Source organism: Tachypleus tridentatus, chromosome 12, assembly GCF_004210375.1.
Source record: "Tachypleus tridentatus isolate NWPU-2018 chromosome 12, ASM421037v1, whole genome shotgun sequence".
Lineage (NCBI taxonomy): Eukaryota > Metazoa > Arthropoda > Merostomata > Xiphosura > Limulidae > Tachypleus > Tachypleus tridentatus.
In genome coordinates, this window is record NC_134836.1 from 107268624 (window position 1) to 107284427 (window position 15804).

The 15804-nt window shown below is 31.8% G+C and overlaps 1 protein-coding gene across 1 annotated transcript in view; it reads right to left on the minus strand.

Moving 5' to 3' along the window:
* LOC143234278 (uncharacterized) overlaps positions 1 to 15804 on the minus strand; it is a 35794-nt gene that overhangs the window by 4241 nt on the left and 15749 nt on the right. Inside the window, exon 6 of the mRNA XM_076471517.1 lies at positions 10873 to 13009. Within this exon, the coding sequence (XP_076327632.1) occupies positions 10873 to 13009 (2137 nt within the window). The remainder of the gene's footprint in view (positions 1 to 10872; positions 13010 to 15804) is intronic.

Genomic DNA, 15804 nt, shown 5'->3' on the forward strand with positions numbered 1-15804 from the left:
TCCTGCAGATTTGGTTTAAAGACCAGATTATAGTTAATTCAGTGCCCTGAATTTGGAAATGACTTCCAAATTTCTCTATCAGGTCTGAGTATTTCATAGATTATACTTAAAAAATTCAATAATATAGTAGATTTACATCATACGTGAAATACATGATGACTGATTACCTCTGCTACAAACTGGCCAAAATATATGATTAATAGATAAAGAAATGAAGGTGCATATTTCTAAATAAAACCATGTACAAAGAAACATAGGTAGTATACATTTTACTATACAACAATATCTGCACTTTCTACAATCCATTATATCACTATACTTATTGCAGTTAAATTTCAAAATTCACTGACAAAAACAAAACTAGTTATTGCTAAAAGTATAATTAATACATTGAGATTAAGAACATAGTATAATTAATTATAGAAAATAAATTAAATTTCAAATTTCGTTTTCTGGCTTTTTGGGAAAAATCTGACCTGACACTAAAAAACTAAAGTCATTTTTTTAGATTCAGCATACTTTTTCCAATATAAACAACTGTTACTTTCAAGTCAGCAAACACTAGGCAGGGCAGTGTAATCTTTATTACCATTGCATCTATTCTGTAAACTAAATGAAAAATTCAGTAACACTTGAAATCATGATTACCTGTGAAATATAAAAATAAACATTGTTAAAATGTAAGGAAGCAAAGCCAAGAGCATTGTTAGATTTGAATTTTGTATGGATTTTAGCGTACAACTGACAATGACCAAAGCATGTATATATTACATTTAAAAATGTTTGTATTTACTTTATCATAAAGAAATTAAACTATCCAAAGACTATCTGAATTAAATAAAATTAGTCATATGTTTTTTAACAATATGCAAATAATATTACTCATAGTAGCAAGAAATTAACATATGATCATTCATAAAACATGTACGAGCTTCACCAGGTAATTATCAATAAAGAATTTCAAATAAACCAAACAAGTCACAAAACAATATAATTAGATGACCAAAGCAACAATTGACATTTAAACACTGAATACGATGTCTGATTGATTTTCAGCATATTTAAACTACTTACATGATTGAAAAATTTTTCATGATATCCAAAGAACAACTGATGTCAGTAACCTTAAAATACACAGGTAGATGACAATATTTTTATACAGCAAAGGCATCAATTTGAACAAACAAAATGAAACAACTGAATTTTGTCACTATTAAATACCTTGCACTTATTTCAGGTATGGCCAAGTAATTCTTATTAATCATACCTTTTACTAGTGAATAACTAACTACATGTATATTTTAAAACCATAAACAAAATTAACCTTTAGGAAAATTTGCAATATTTTACCTATACTGCATTTGCAAGTAACACCAAATGATTTTTATAACATTTTACAAAAGAAATATGAGACCCAAACTGAAATAAACATATGATTTGTTTGCCATTATGCACATTTGATGAGCACTGTTAATTACTTTTGACCATAAATAAAGGCAGAATATAAAATCACTGCTAATGAGTAAAATCCTTGAAATAAAGAAAATCAGAAGAATAGCAATCCATCAGCCAATACATTAAATCACATAATCATGTAACTGGATGGAATGAGAAATAGAAGAGAAACCAAAGTCTTCTCCACTTGTAACATATTTCAGATTCTGCCATCCTTGATGAACAACTTAGGTGCTACTACACATTTTTCATAGATGTGCTGATCACTGATAAGCATCTGAACTACAAAGTGGCTGAGTGTTAGACTGAGTGTTATGTTCAAGCAATGACACCACAAATGTATTTATCACATAAATATTTTATTACTAGCAAGTTCTTCAGCATTCATCAGTACCACCATGGAAGAACCTATATAGATTCTTTTAGAAGATAAAAGCTCATATGATTAAACTATTTGATAATGTACAGTATTGAAGAAAAGAGATACCCAAATGGATGTGGCTAGATGCATGATGCATGCCATATTCACACTTCCTAACAATGGGAACATTCAAATAACTTTATACCTTGAAATGTTTATGATCACATCCATTTTGGTTGTTGTGGATAAAACCAGGGATGTGGTCTACCTGTTTGCAGTTATTAATTAAAGCAAATGTTAAGATTCGCTTACCTATATCCCATTTAATATGGCAGACCATGGGAGGCTTCAAGCGTAAGTAAAGCAACTATTATGTAATAAATCTTATCTTCATCAATGGTTGTGTTACAAGCATGTGTAACTACTTAGTTACTCTAATTCTTGTAAGAGCAATATTTAGCTACCAATCAGAAATCTGAAAAAATCATCTAAACCTGAAGTAAAATGTTTTAATTATCTGCTATGTTTTTAAACTATGAATATTGCATGGTATGGAAGTATTTTTTTGTTTTTTTTAATACACTTGGTTAAAATTTTACATCTTCTAACCCTAAAACAGCAGCCATTATCAACCGATGCTACTACCTACAACATTCCCTCTGTTTAAGGGTTAAACATTTATTATTTCTTCTCCTACTTTAAATGTTGTCTTTGAAAAATAAGAGCTAATCTTATATTTTAATAATTTATATTTACTGTTTATTGTCAATGTTAAAGGAAACAAAACAAATATACAGCAATAAGTTTACAATCATGTAAAGAACTAAATATATATTTATAAATTCTGAAAAGGCTCCTAAAACATAAATAATAAACACAAATATAAAATGAACATAAAACAGAATAGTAAGTGGTAAAAAGCACAAGTTTTTAAAATTCTAAAATCTGTGTTGTGATCATGCTTATTTTAAGGGTGTTAAAGTGTATTATGTCTACATCACGCTTCTATATTCATAACTAGTTAAATCCTGTGTGTGCAAATTACACAGGTCTGCAAATTTAAACTTCATAAAAGTTGTTTTGGTTTTAATAATGGATTTTCCATTATTCAGCAATGCAGATTTCAAAATATTTTCTTTTGTCATGTAAGGATTTTTTACAAATATTGAAAATGAAAAAATCTCTTACACAGATCAAAATATTATTTCATTTACCACAATGAACATATTTATTATGTTTGGTAACAAAAACATAAACAAATTGACGTAAAGAGAAGAACACCGATATCAAATGAATATAAATTCTGATATTTTTAGTGTGAAATCTAAGTCTTTTTGTCTCAAAAACTGCATGTTGTTGTCTTTTTCCTTACATACTGGGTATATAGCATCTCATTTCAATGACCAGCAGTAATCAGTCACTATGCTGGTGTTCAACCTTCCATGATACCTCCTCTTCATTTCCCTAATGTCTTGATGAAACATTTCCCTTCGCTCTTCACTGATGGCATCACAATTTTCAGGGAAATAATCAATATACAAGTGTAAAATATGAGCTTTCAAGTTCTTATTACAACTCTTTGAATTTATTAAGCATGTTATTGACAATATTTTCATAATTTGGGTCCTTGTTGTTTCCTCAAATTTGTCAATAGCATCTACACTTCCTTTTCCAACTTTCCTTCTTGTCCTTTCAAACTGTTCATCCAAAGTAAATTTCCTAATATGAGGCCCAACAAAAACCCTTTCTCTAAGTTTTACTTCAAAAGAGAGCTAGTAACTGTCCACAAAGATACTTGAAATAGTCATTATCTTTGACAAAGGTCTTTGCATACTGCTTCATCAAGCCCAGTTTTAGGTGAAGTACAGATAACAGGACTTTCTTTGTATCAACCAAACTTTTGCATTCAATCCTGATATCAAGCTGACTCTGCACGGTCATTGTTTTTTTATTCAGTGCTGATTTCATGCTCTACTGTCCCATTTACACAAAACACTTTGTTTAATTGAACTGGTGACCTAATGTACAAAGGATCTTTTTAAGTGTTCACAAATTAGCATGTTCTTTGTATCTCACCTTTATTAAGAAGTTTGAAATTTTCATGTTTCCTTAAAGTGAACCAAATGAGCAATAGGAACAGAGATGCACGTGCTACAATTGTAAAAGAGAATACCTTTTAGACTTCTTTTGGAAGGATTAATAAATAATTGCCACTCACTTGGTTCATAAACAACAGCTCCTATTACTGATATTAATTCAGCAATACCATTGAAAACTATGGTATAAACTATTTCTCACAATTTCTGTACCAATAAAATGACATCCCTGGAGAAATTAAATTATTTCTTAGTCTGAAGTCTGGACCCCAAAATCTCTAAAGAATCCTTGAGAAGGCTTAAATCTCTCATTAGATCATAAAGTTCAACAAGTGTGAAAAGCTGTGATTCACCAGACATTTAAGGTTAAAAACAATCTCTATCATCATTTCTATTGACATCAGATTCAGAATTAGATGACTGTATCAAGAGTTTCCAGTAGAGTTGGTAAAAGTCCATGAGCAACAGGTCTTACAGCTTATTGGAGGTCTGAATAAGGGATTTCCTTTTTCATTTTGAATACTATAACCTTGCATATTATATGAGCAAAAATAGGAGTCATCTCCACAGTTTCTCAACTTAGGCAAAACAGCTAACTTAGGCAAATACTTTTTTTTTTTAACCTTTAGTCCATTGTCTCAACTCTTCAAAACAAATGGTGCAAACTTTGTGTGGAGTCCATGATTTGTCTTACTCCCCCTACACTTAACATATTCTGTAATGTTTTGCTGTTGTGCATTTACAACAAATTTATCACAAGTGTAACAGAATATGTCTGGGTCATTTACAGAAACTATTGTTGCCATAGCATTTAAATACGGTAATGAATAAATAATACTATCAAATTACACACACAAACAAATACTATCCAGAAATAACACATCATGCAGCCTATTAACTGTTTGTGTACTAGCAGTGCATTTCTCGTGGGTTGTAGAACGATCCATAAGATTCACATTTAAAGAAATCTATAGCCAGTGATTATCAACATTTTAATCATAACAAAATGTGACCCAATTTCAATTAAAATGATTTACTTACATAAAAGTACACAAGACATTTTATGAAAAACCTGCACATGATGAAGAAAAATAAATACCATTTTTGGCAGCATACAGGAATTAGTATAGAACATATAAAAATTTCAAGATAATAGAACCACTGCACACCTGTGTTATTAAATGATGTATAATACTCACAAATAACCTTGCCCAATTGGACATGGTAGGATCCTTGTGTTCATATATCCCTACTGTGAATTGCAGTTTATTTCTTTACATTTTTAACATGAGATGCTGGTTTTCTTATTGAAGGAGAAGTGATTATGTTTTACCCAATTTTATTTTGAAAAAATTAAAAAAACCTTTTCAAATAAGTTTTAATCTTGACACTAATGTTACATCCAAACTTTTTATAAGTGCTTTTCTTAGCATCACTGTTTAATACAGAAGTGTTTTAACTAGCAAAAGAAAGAAGTTACTACACAATGCCCAAAAAGATCAATTATTTTTTCAATGTGAATACAGTAATTTGTTTTTAAAACAACTAATTAATTACTCCCAAGTGCATATGATATTGAAATTGTGTGTGTATTGGAGCATGGAATAAAAACAAAGTCACATAACACTGATATTTTTTTCTGTAAGTATTGCAATTATTCGTGTTTTTTTGGGGTTTTTTCAAGAGTAAGAATGATAGGCACACATACTTTGTTCATAAAATATTGTTAAAAATTCATTTAAACATGATTGTTCACAGTTACCAAGTGGTTTACTGTTGTAGAAACACATATCATTTAAACATGATTGTTCACAGTTACCAAGTGGTTTACTGTTGTAGAAACACATATCATTTAAACATGATTGTTCATAGTTACCAAGTGGTTTACTGTTGTAGAAACACATATCATTTAAACATGATTGTTCATAGTTACCAAGTGGTTTACTGTTGTAGAAACACATATCATTTAAACATGATTGTTCATAGTTACCAAGTGGTTTACTGCTGTAGAAACACATATCATTTAAACATGATTGTTCATAGTTACCAAGTGGTTTACTGTTGTAGAAACACATATCATTTAAACATGATTGTTCATAGTTACCAAGTGGTTTACTGCTGTAGAAACACATATCATTTTAAACATGATTGTTCACAGTTACCAGTGGTTTATGTAGAAACACATATCATTTAAACATGATTGTTCACAGTTACCAAGTGGTTTACTGTTGTAGAAACACATATCATTTAAACATGATTGTTCATAGTTACCAAGTGGTTTACTGTTGTAGAAACACATATCATTTAAACATGATTGTTCATAGTTACCAAGTGGTTTACTGTTGTAGAAACACATATCATTTAAACATGATTGTTCATAGTTACCAAGTGGTTTACTGTTGTAGAAACACATATCATTTAAACATGATTGTTCACAGTTACCAAGTGGTTTACTGCTGTAGAAACACATATCATTTTAAACATGATTGTTCACAGTTACCAAGTGGTTTACTGTTGTAGAAACACATATCATTTAAACATGATTGTTCACAGTTACCAAGTGGTTTACTGTTGTAGAAACACATATCATTTAAACATGATTGTTCACAGTTACCAAGTGGTTTATTGCTGTACAAACACATTTCATTTAAACATGATTGTTTACAGTTACCAAGTGCTTCAGTATGGTGATCCAAGTGTGATCAAAATTAGTATTCTCATATTTAAGTGTGAAGACAGGCACAAGAAAGTCTAAAATCATGAAGAGTTACATTATTGATAATGCTATTGTAACATGGTTTGTATAAATATTGGTTACTACATAATTTTTTTTCTGCCATTTTGCAAACACGTAAAAACAAGGCTTATCACATATTATGGACTTCCTACCTTTGCAACAGTCTTGACAATTTATAAATACATAAAATTCTGTACATCGTACCAAAATTCAGATGCTACAAAATAAATACTCACCAAACCTAGCGTACATTTCTTAACAGTTAAAATGTCAAACACTCCACTAACATTTCTTGTCAAATAATTATGACAATGTCTTATTCACCACCACATATTTACTGTCTGTCACTTATCACTGCCTATACCCATATTGTTCTAAGTGTTCCATTACACTAGGTAACAACATTTTTACTTTTCTTGTTCCTGGCCATAAAGTTTTATTTCCCAATTGCTTATGCCTAAAGTAAATGGAAAAGACCTATTATTCTCTTCAAACTTTGCTTTTGTGACCCGGGTAATGAAATTTTCAAATTTACCCATTTTCCAGAACAATCCAGGTAGAACAAAATATATATGTGAAAATGGCTCGTTTGGATTGAGGTTCCTGATGATGACCAAAGAAGGTTGAAATGTTGTTCGATCCTCCATGTAAAAAAAAAAAAAAAATTCTCAACCCAAACAAGCAGTTTTTACATATATATTTTTCTCTACAAGTGGGTTTTCTTGACATCACTGAATCCAAGTAAATTCAGTGCTGAGTAGCTGATAGAGAATTTTCTAGAACTTACAAGAATTTTCAAAAACTTTCTAGAATGCTGTAGAACTTATGAGAATTTTCTAGAACTTTCCATAGTAATATATATACAGGGGCTTACCACTCACCACTTCAGTTTAGTTCTAGCTGCCTAAGTGAACACACAGACCTATTCAATTTTATCACAGATGGCATCAAGCTATAAGAATTATCCAGACCCATTCTGCTATGTATGTGGCCAATTTATCAAGACAAGAGTGAAAAAGTACTCTGTGACAGCATCTGCTAAACTGTGTGAAGCCTACAAGGCATATTTCGGCACGCCTGTCTGAATCAAGACAAACCCTGGGCACCTTATTATACCTGCAAAAAAACTCTGGAAGGTAAGATGGACAATTTTTGCTTGCTTGAATAGTAAGATTTTATATTATACAAATTTTACTAGACCTTTTAAAATTCAAATATCCTTTTTTTTTTATTTCCAATAGAATAGAAAAAAATCACAAAATATTTTGCATGAACCTCTTACACATTAGTTGTGGACAAAATAAATTTATTCTTCATAACAACAATTTTATTTTGCTCTTTTGCAGGATGGTACAGAGGGGAAAAGAGAGCCATGAAATTCACTATTCCAAGAATTTGGCATGAAACCCACTGACCACTCAAGCAATTGCTACTCCTGCATGGTTGACCCTAACAAATGTTGGGCTGGCAAGAATGCATCTGCTATCATGTATCCAGACCTTCCATCATCCATTGCCCCAGTGCCACTCTGTCCTGAGCTCCCTGTACTAACTCCTCCAGAGAGAAAGCAGCCATCCTCAGGAAAGAGCAGCAAATCAGAAGAGAAGGTAGACGTTGAAGATCCAGATTACAATTTCAGAGGTGCAGCTGGTGAGAGAAACCCATACTACCTCAACCAAAGAGACCTCAATGATTTGATCAGAGATCTTGGTCTAACAAAGTTAAATGCTGAGACTATATCTGGGGGTTGATACATGAAAGTGACTTATATTACAGCTGCAAATCTTGAAAAACTACTCACAACATTTTTGTATAAACTTTAGTATAAATACATGTAAATCTTGATTCATATGTTGTTTTATTCAGACCTTATGTAAATGAAAATGTGCAAATTTGCCCATTTTTACATAGAAAATAGGTTAATTTCTAAATTTCATTTTCCATGTCACAAAAGCAAAGTTTGAGGGGAATAATGGTCATTTTCTGTACTTTTACAACACAAGCAATTAAGAAATAACACATACTATCCAGGAACAAAATTTGTGTTAAATAGTGTTATTTGAAGTGGCGATATTGGTGATTAGAAAGTTGCAGGAGAATCTTCAAATGTTAGTGTGTTCTTATCTTGAACAAAAACAATCACACGAATGGCCAACTGTTTTTATATCATTGTCCCATGAAAAGTGCTTTTTTTTAGATGTACTCTATAGTCAAAGTACATAAAATTTCAAAAAGAACTCTCAGTAATCTGTTTAAGAAAAGCAAAGAACTGGAATCGGGAAAATTTCAATTAAGTACATATGTGCCAAGCTCCCATGAAGCACCAATGGACTTTTAATGTGTTTTAAACACGGTCTTGACAGCCAGTGTTAACATAAGCAGAAAGTGTGTAGACAGTTGGCAAAAGACCATAATTTAAAATCAAACATCCACTGTTAACAGTGGAAATTGTGGTGTCAGACATCAATCCATAAACATGGCCATCAAATGAAGCATAATAAACAGCAAAGGAAGTAGTTATCTTGTATGATTAATCCTCTTTATATTGTACATATCAAGAATGTCTTATATTCCACTTAAATCTGGATACAAAAGACAAAAGTTAATGGATGATCAGAAGATAATAAAAATGAATAGTATAATATCAAAAACACATGAAACTGCATACCAACGTGGTGATACGTTTTAGCTGTAAACCTCAAAGACAGTTATCAAAATTAAGTCAGTTAGTAAAAAAGAAAATCAGTAGTAATAAAGATCAACAACATATTTCAGAGAGCAGAGGTGCCAAGAGAAAGGACACTCATCAAAACTATGAACACTCTACTGGTTATTATGAAAAATAATTTTAACAAAAGTACATATAGAATAAGTCAAAGAAGGAAAGCTAAATCTCAATGTTACTTCAACTTCAAGTAGCTTTTTCCACATTTAAAACATGGGAAAGATTTCAAAGGAGCAAAATACCATTCTATAAACACAAATAATGTCTAGTGCTAGAAATAGTCCTATAGATAATATGATACCACAAAGGAGTGTTTCCCCATATAACAAATAACAGAAGATCAACCATTTGAGAAGACTTGGCCTACCTATGCACAGATGAAAAAAGTACACTGTGCAACCGGTATAGATTACCAGCTTAAGGAACAGCGATTCCTAGTAACATGCCTTACTGATATTTCATGAATGTTTTCTTGAAGAAGGTTTGAATATAATTAGCATTGTATTGTAAAAATAGTTTCAGATTAATTTTGCTAAATCAGTGTTATGTGTATAACTGCAGGACATGGTTGCAATATGTCTGTCTATAGCTAATCACAAAGCTACTGCACAATGCCCACTATGGGTATCAAAACCTCGTTTTTAGAGCGATACTACTTTGCCATTAGAGGGCTGCAACACGTCATTACTTGGTGTGATCAGGATCAGGGTGAAATGTAGAGTACTTTTTAAGTTTCCAACTATGCATTTAAATTTTTTTTTTCAAAATTCTGACATCTATTTAAAGTGCTGTCAGACAGAGGTGATACCTTAATTTGTTTAGTTTTAGTAACTCTTCAGCTATGATGTCATAAATACTTCAGAAATTATAATGTACACAAATTCTGGATTGAAAGCATTTAATTACAACTGTGCATGTCTTTATGCACTGATAAATTGCTCATTTCTTGCAAACTAAATTTTCCAGAACTAGGCTAAAAATATACATAACCATTTTTAAAAATTAATGTTTAAGAGTTTTTATCATTTTTCTAAATCATGATGTTCATTATATTATTAGCTTTACTTTTTCACATAAATAACATCTACGTATGTAGTTAAACAATGTTACATTCCAAGAATGGTAATAACAGTTACATTATAAATCACTTTAATGGGTTTGTCAAAAAAATTATTCCTTCATTATGGTTTTTTTTTGTGATATTGCAAACTTACTTAAAATTAAGCATAATTTTCTATCCAAATGACAAAAGTGTAGTTGGAGGTATATACAAGTGACCCTCATGGTTGACAGATATATATACTTAAGTAATGAGCATGAAACAAACTTGCTGTTTCTGTGTAAATTCTTACATCTCGAGCACACGATTAAACGTATAAGGGTCACAAAACAAAATTACTATTTTACTATTCTATAGTATTAAAACCAGCTACAATATTTATTATTCATCTTGAAAACAATCAATCACTACCAGATACATAATTACTAGTATACTTACATTTGTTATCAGTGTATATTTGTTTTGATCCACCAAATCTCTCAGAACTGATTTCATTCTTTGGGTGATTAAACATGTCTTGATAATAGGAAAACATTGAATCACCCAAAAACTGCTCTCTCACTGGAAATTGAGGAGTGCATGACTTCATTTCTGGAACTGCAGATGTCTCCACATCTTTTAGATTTGCATCCCAGATCGAACCAGTTCTGCAATTCTTGTTTAAACTAGGGGTCCTGGATCTACTTCTTTTAGACTCGACGTCATCCGAAGAGATCCAGTAACTACTACTTTTAGAAGTGGACTTTTGCCTATCTCTGCTGAAATCTGTAATTCTTTCATTAGGCTTGGTTGGACTTCTGCTTTTTTTTCTCTTAATTACAAAGTAATCATGAGGGTGTTCTCTTTTCATTGGAACATGCTGCTTGTTTTTGTAGTCTTCATTTCCTTTCATTTGCTTTGGTTGGATATTCTTTTTCCTTCCATCCTCTTCAAATTGTTTACTGACATATTTTTTATCGTCCCTAATCTTTTCACTTTTGAATCGGCCACTTCTTACGGCAAAACTTGTACTTTTTTTCCGTTCATTTGGTTGACCCAAACCACTTCTTGAAGTACTCCCACTGTCTCCATCTTTGTCTTTCTTGAAATACTTTTTTCTAACCTCTTCATTTCTTTTCATCATACAACCATCTCTGTTTTTGTTTCCTTTATGCACTTTTTCAATACTTGGAAAATTTCGTTTTTCTTCATGTTGGTTTTGATTATTTTGTGAAAATTTATCTTTTTGGTTCCTCTCAGTATATGAAGCATCTTTACTCTTATCTACCTTCTGATTTATATCATGCTGAGTTTCATTCTTTATTTTATTATTTTCTGGTTCTTTATCATTTTCAGACTTATACTCCCTTTTTTTACCTTGGTGATTTTTATCACTTTGAGTAACACTCCTGTTTTTTTCTTTCAGAAGTTGCACATCATTTTCAGAAGCAGTGTTGGTCTTCTCTTTCTGCCTGTCTCTGTCACTTAAAATAATTCCCTTTGACTGGTCTTTGTCAGTTTGAGAAACTACCTCATCTTTCTCATTCAATCCTTTATTGTCACTGCTGGAGTCATTCTTGTTTTGTTTCAACTGGTATCTGTCACCAGTGGAAACTTTCTGGGTTACTTGTTGATTTGTGTTACCACTGGAATCCTTCATGATTGTCTGCATCTGATCATTTCTGTTACTTTTGCCAGTTTCAGGTAAAGATTCATATTTCTCATCCTTTTCCTTGTTTTTATCAGATGTACACAGTTCTTTCCTCTTGTCACTGTCTTTTAGAGTACCTTTTTCACTTGACTTGTCAATTTTGCTAACTGTTGACATCTGTTTATCATATTCTTGAATAGAAGAAGCTACATCTGTATCTTTATTTACTGCACTACTCAACTGGACGTTTACCTCTTTAACTTCAGTTGCAGGTAGTACCTGGATATTTCTGGTCATACTGCTATCTTCAGGATCAGATTTAATAGTCTTTGTTCCTATTTTTCCTCCTTCATTAGCTTCTGCAGTTTTTAGAGATTCTGTATCTCCTGAAGAACCTAAACTGGATGAGATGATTTTTTCTTTTAATCCTCTCAATCCAGAATTAGATTTTATTTCTGGTTCTTCATCTTTAATACCACTATAACTGGTAGTTGATTCACTTTTTATATTTGTTTCATGGAATTTAAAATTCAACATATTTTTCTGTTTTTCTGAGGAACTAATAGGTTCAGAACCTGGGGGTGTTTTCATGTCATCTAAATTTTCCATTTCTTTTGTATATCTTACAGACTCAGCAGATTTTGACTCATGCAAACTACTGGACAATGAAGAAGTTGTTGTTAAGCATGATCTTTTATATAATAACATATCATCTGGCAATAAAATTTTGTCACTTTCTGAATAATGTGGGCCTTCTTCAATAAGCTTCCGAATACCCTGTTTGTGTTTTTGGAAGTAACGAAGAGTTGTTATATGCATTTTCTGCCTTCCAAAACACTTTTCTAGTTGTAAACAAAGATCATTTAATGCTTTAACAAACTTCTGTTTCCAATTCTTTGTTTTTGCAACAGGAAATCTCTCTCCATAGTTCCGCAAATGTTTCACCTATAATAGTTAGAGGTGAATAGATTTGTCATCAACTGAGCAAAAAGTGGCATAATTGTTTTGCTTAAAAAATCTGAATTATAAAACTAATTCAAACCACAATGAAAACAAGTTCAAATTATACCAACATGAGAGTTGTGTTACAAACAAAACCATTTAAAAAAACCAACTGTATATACTCCTTGAAGTGGCATCAAAAGAAAACAAGATCTAATTAAAATACAAGAAAAATATACATGTTCATGGTTTATATCATCAACTGTTGTTTTCTTCTAAAGAAATTAGTGATGTAATAAGAAATTTTTGCAAGTGGCAACAAGGAACAAGTTCATATTATAATTACACATATTGTCCATTAGATATCTAAGCATATCAGCCACAAAAACAACACAAAACATACATACACACACAGAAATGTTACAATAAAATATAAATTACTATATAAAATGCCATATAGCAAGTAAAATCTAGTTATGTAGTTATCTTCATATTTATCATAACAGAGTTATGATAAAAAAATACATACCTCTTAACCAATATAAAAATTCTAGAAGCAAAAGACATGCTAAACAAGCATTTGAAAAACATCAAGTTTTACTGTTCTGGACTATTGTAAGAAAATTTAACATTTACTCGTTCTTAGAACAAGTTTTTGTTTCTAGGTGGATACTACCTGTGTGGTTCAGGCCCTACTTAATAACTAGGCATGAATGGCTACTTACAGAATTCATGCAGACAATATATTAACCCTGAAAGCCAAGTCTCCCACATAAGTATGCTGCCCATTTCCAGTCTGTACTGGATGTACCTATTTCTGTGACCTTTTTCTGGAACTGATCTCATTCAAATGACAGAAACTCATTCCAGCTTAACTCCAATAACAGAGGATATCCTGAGCTGCATTGTTTTACAGTCTTCAGTTGATCAGTCCGCTTACATTTATGTTCCTAGTTATACTGCATCCCAAGTTTTTCATATTTGTGTAAATACCGCTTGTATGATATGAAATGTCTGGTGCAGGTTGATTATTGTGTCTAGCTATGGAGTGCGTATTGATGACCATAAATGATATCTTACCTTGGTCCCAAATGTGATCCCACCTGGATGTATTAATTAACTGGAGAAGGGGTTATTACAAACACTCCTCCCCATCAAGTTTGATGAATGGAACCTTTGGTTACCTGGATCTTACAAGAAAAGCAGACTAACCAACTGCTTTATGTAAATCTGAATAAGTTCATCATCCTCTAAGAACTTGAACCAAGAAATAGGGGTTAGATCCAATTACACCTTCAGTGGGACCACAAGGACTGACAGTCCTTCTGAGGACCCCCTCCTCCAACTAGCTGTTTTTCCAAGTCCAAGTTGGTTTAACTACCTATGTTTCTCTCTACGTTAAATTTCTGTTGCACAACCTCCAACATCTAAATACACAAAAGCATTTGATTATTGATTACAGGAGAACTTCTAGAACTTCCATATCAGCTTGAAATTCAGAACTGAATTCCCAGCAACAAAAAATCTTCATATCTTGAAATTCACAAATGTCTGCCAATCACCTATCATCTAATCTTGATTAGGTGGCTGATATCTTCCATTTTCTTCTCAAGAAGTAAGATCTTTCTTCATCTAATAACATTTTTAGTTTATTGTGTGGCTCAGTAGAGCTTTTCATGGCTTTTCCTACATGACACTTTCTCGTGTTACAGGACCAATTTTTTCTAATATGAAAAGCTCATCTGTGCTTTTGAACCTCAGGCCAAAACTGAATTCAACTTCTTCTCTAATGGCATTTTCTTTCCAACCTCTGTCACTGTCATTTGAATGCCTATGCCATGGTTGTTTTTTTATTTACTTTTTCAGTGATCATCACCTCTTCTGATATACTGGTTACTCCTTTCTCCTCAACTGATACCTGCTTCCTCTCCTACTACTATCCTTCCAAAATTGTAATTTCTTTATTAAGAATATTTGACAAAAATTGAGAAGATTGGAGTTCCAAAAGTTTATTTTTGTATTTAATGTATATTAATATGATACAAAAATATCTTGTAAAGCTCCTCTTTATCTTGACTTTTCACATGTATATTCAACAGTGTGGCCATGATCTGATGGAAACAGATACTTTACTGAGTCCTGTTCATCAAGAGAAATGTCAAATATATTTTCTCGCTTCATTTTTTACCTAATAATTATGGATTTTCAGAACCAATGCACTGGCATTTCAACATGGATTCTGAATGAATAACCATGTTCTCCTGTTTGGAATGTTTATTCATCAACTCTTTCTTCAGTTTTTAAAATATTTTCTAATATTTCTCACAAATCAACACATTTGTTTCTGTTCATTGCTCCTGCAACTAAGACTAGGATATTTTATTATTTTCCTTTCATATTCAAAATCTGTATTTAAGCACATTAAATCATGATAACTAGAATGTTTATTTTCATTGTAATCTTGCTGTTATCCTTTCCTATTACATGGTATAAAATATATTTATTTGCTAAAAAGGAAAGAGGGAATATCACTTAGATTGAGTTGTTTTTTCTATTACGTAGGATATACTTCTCACCACCTACTTTCTTGATAATAGTGGGGAATTTTCTAACCCCACCCTCTTTGGTGCAGGCATATATCACACACCATCATTTTCCATAAAACTCACATTCTCAAAGAACAGCAATGATGTCTTAATAGCATCCTCCTTGTGGTGTGTTCTTGTTACAGTTGAAAGCCTGCATTTGACCACAGGTGAATGTTTATTCTTCACTTTCACTTCTTCTTGAATCTGTTA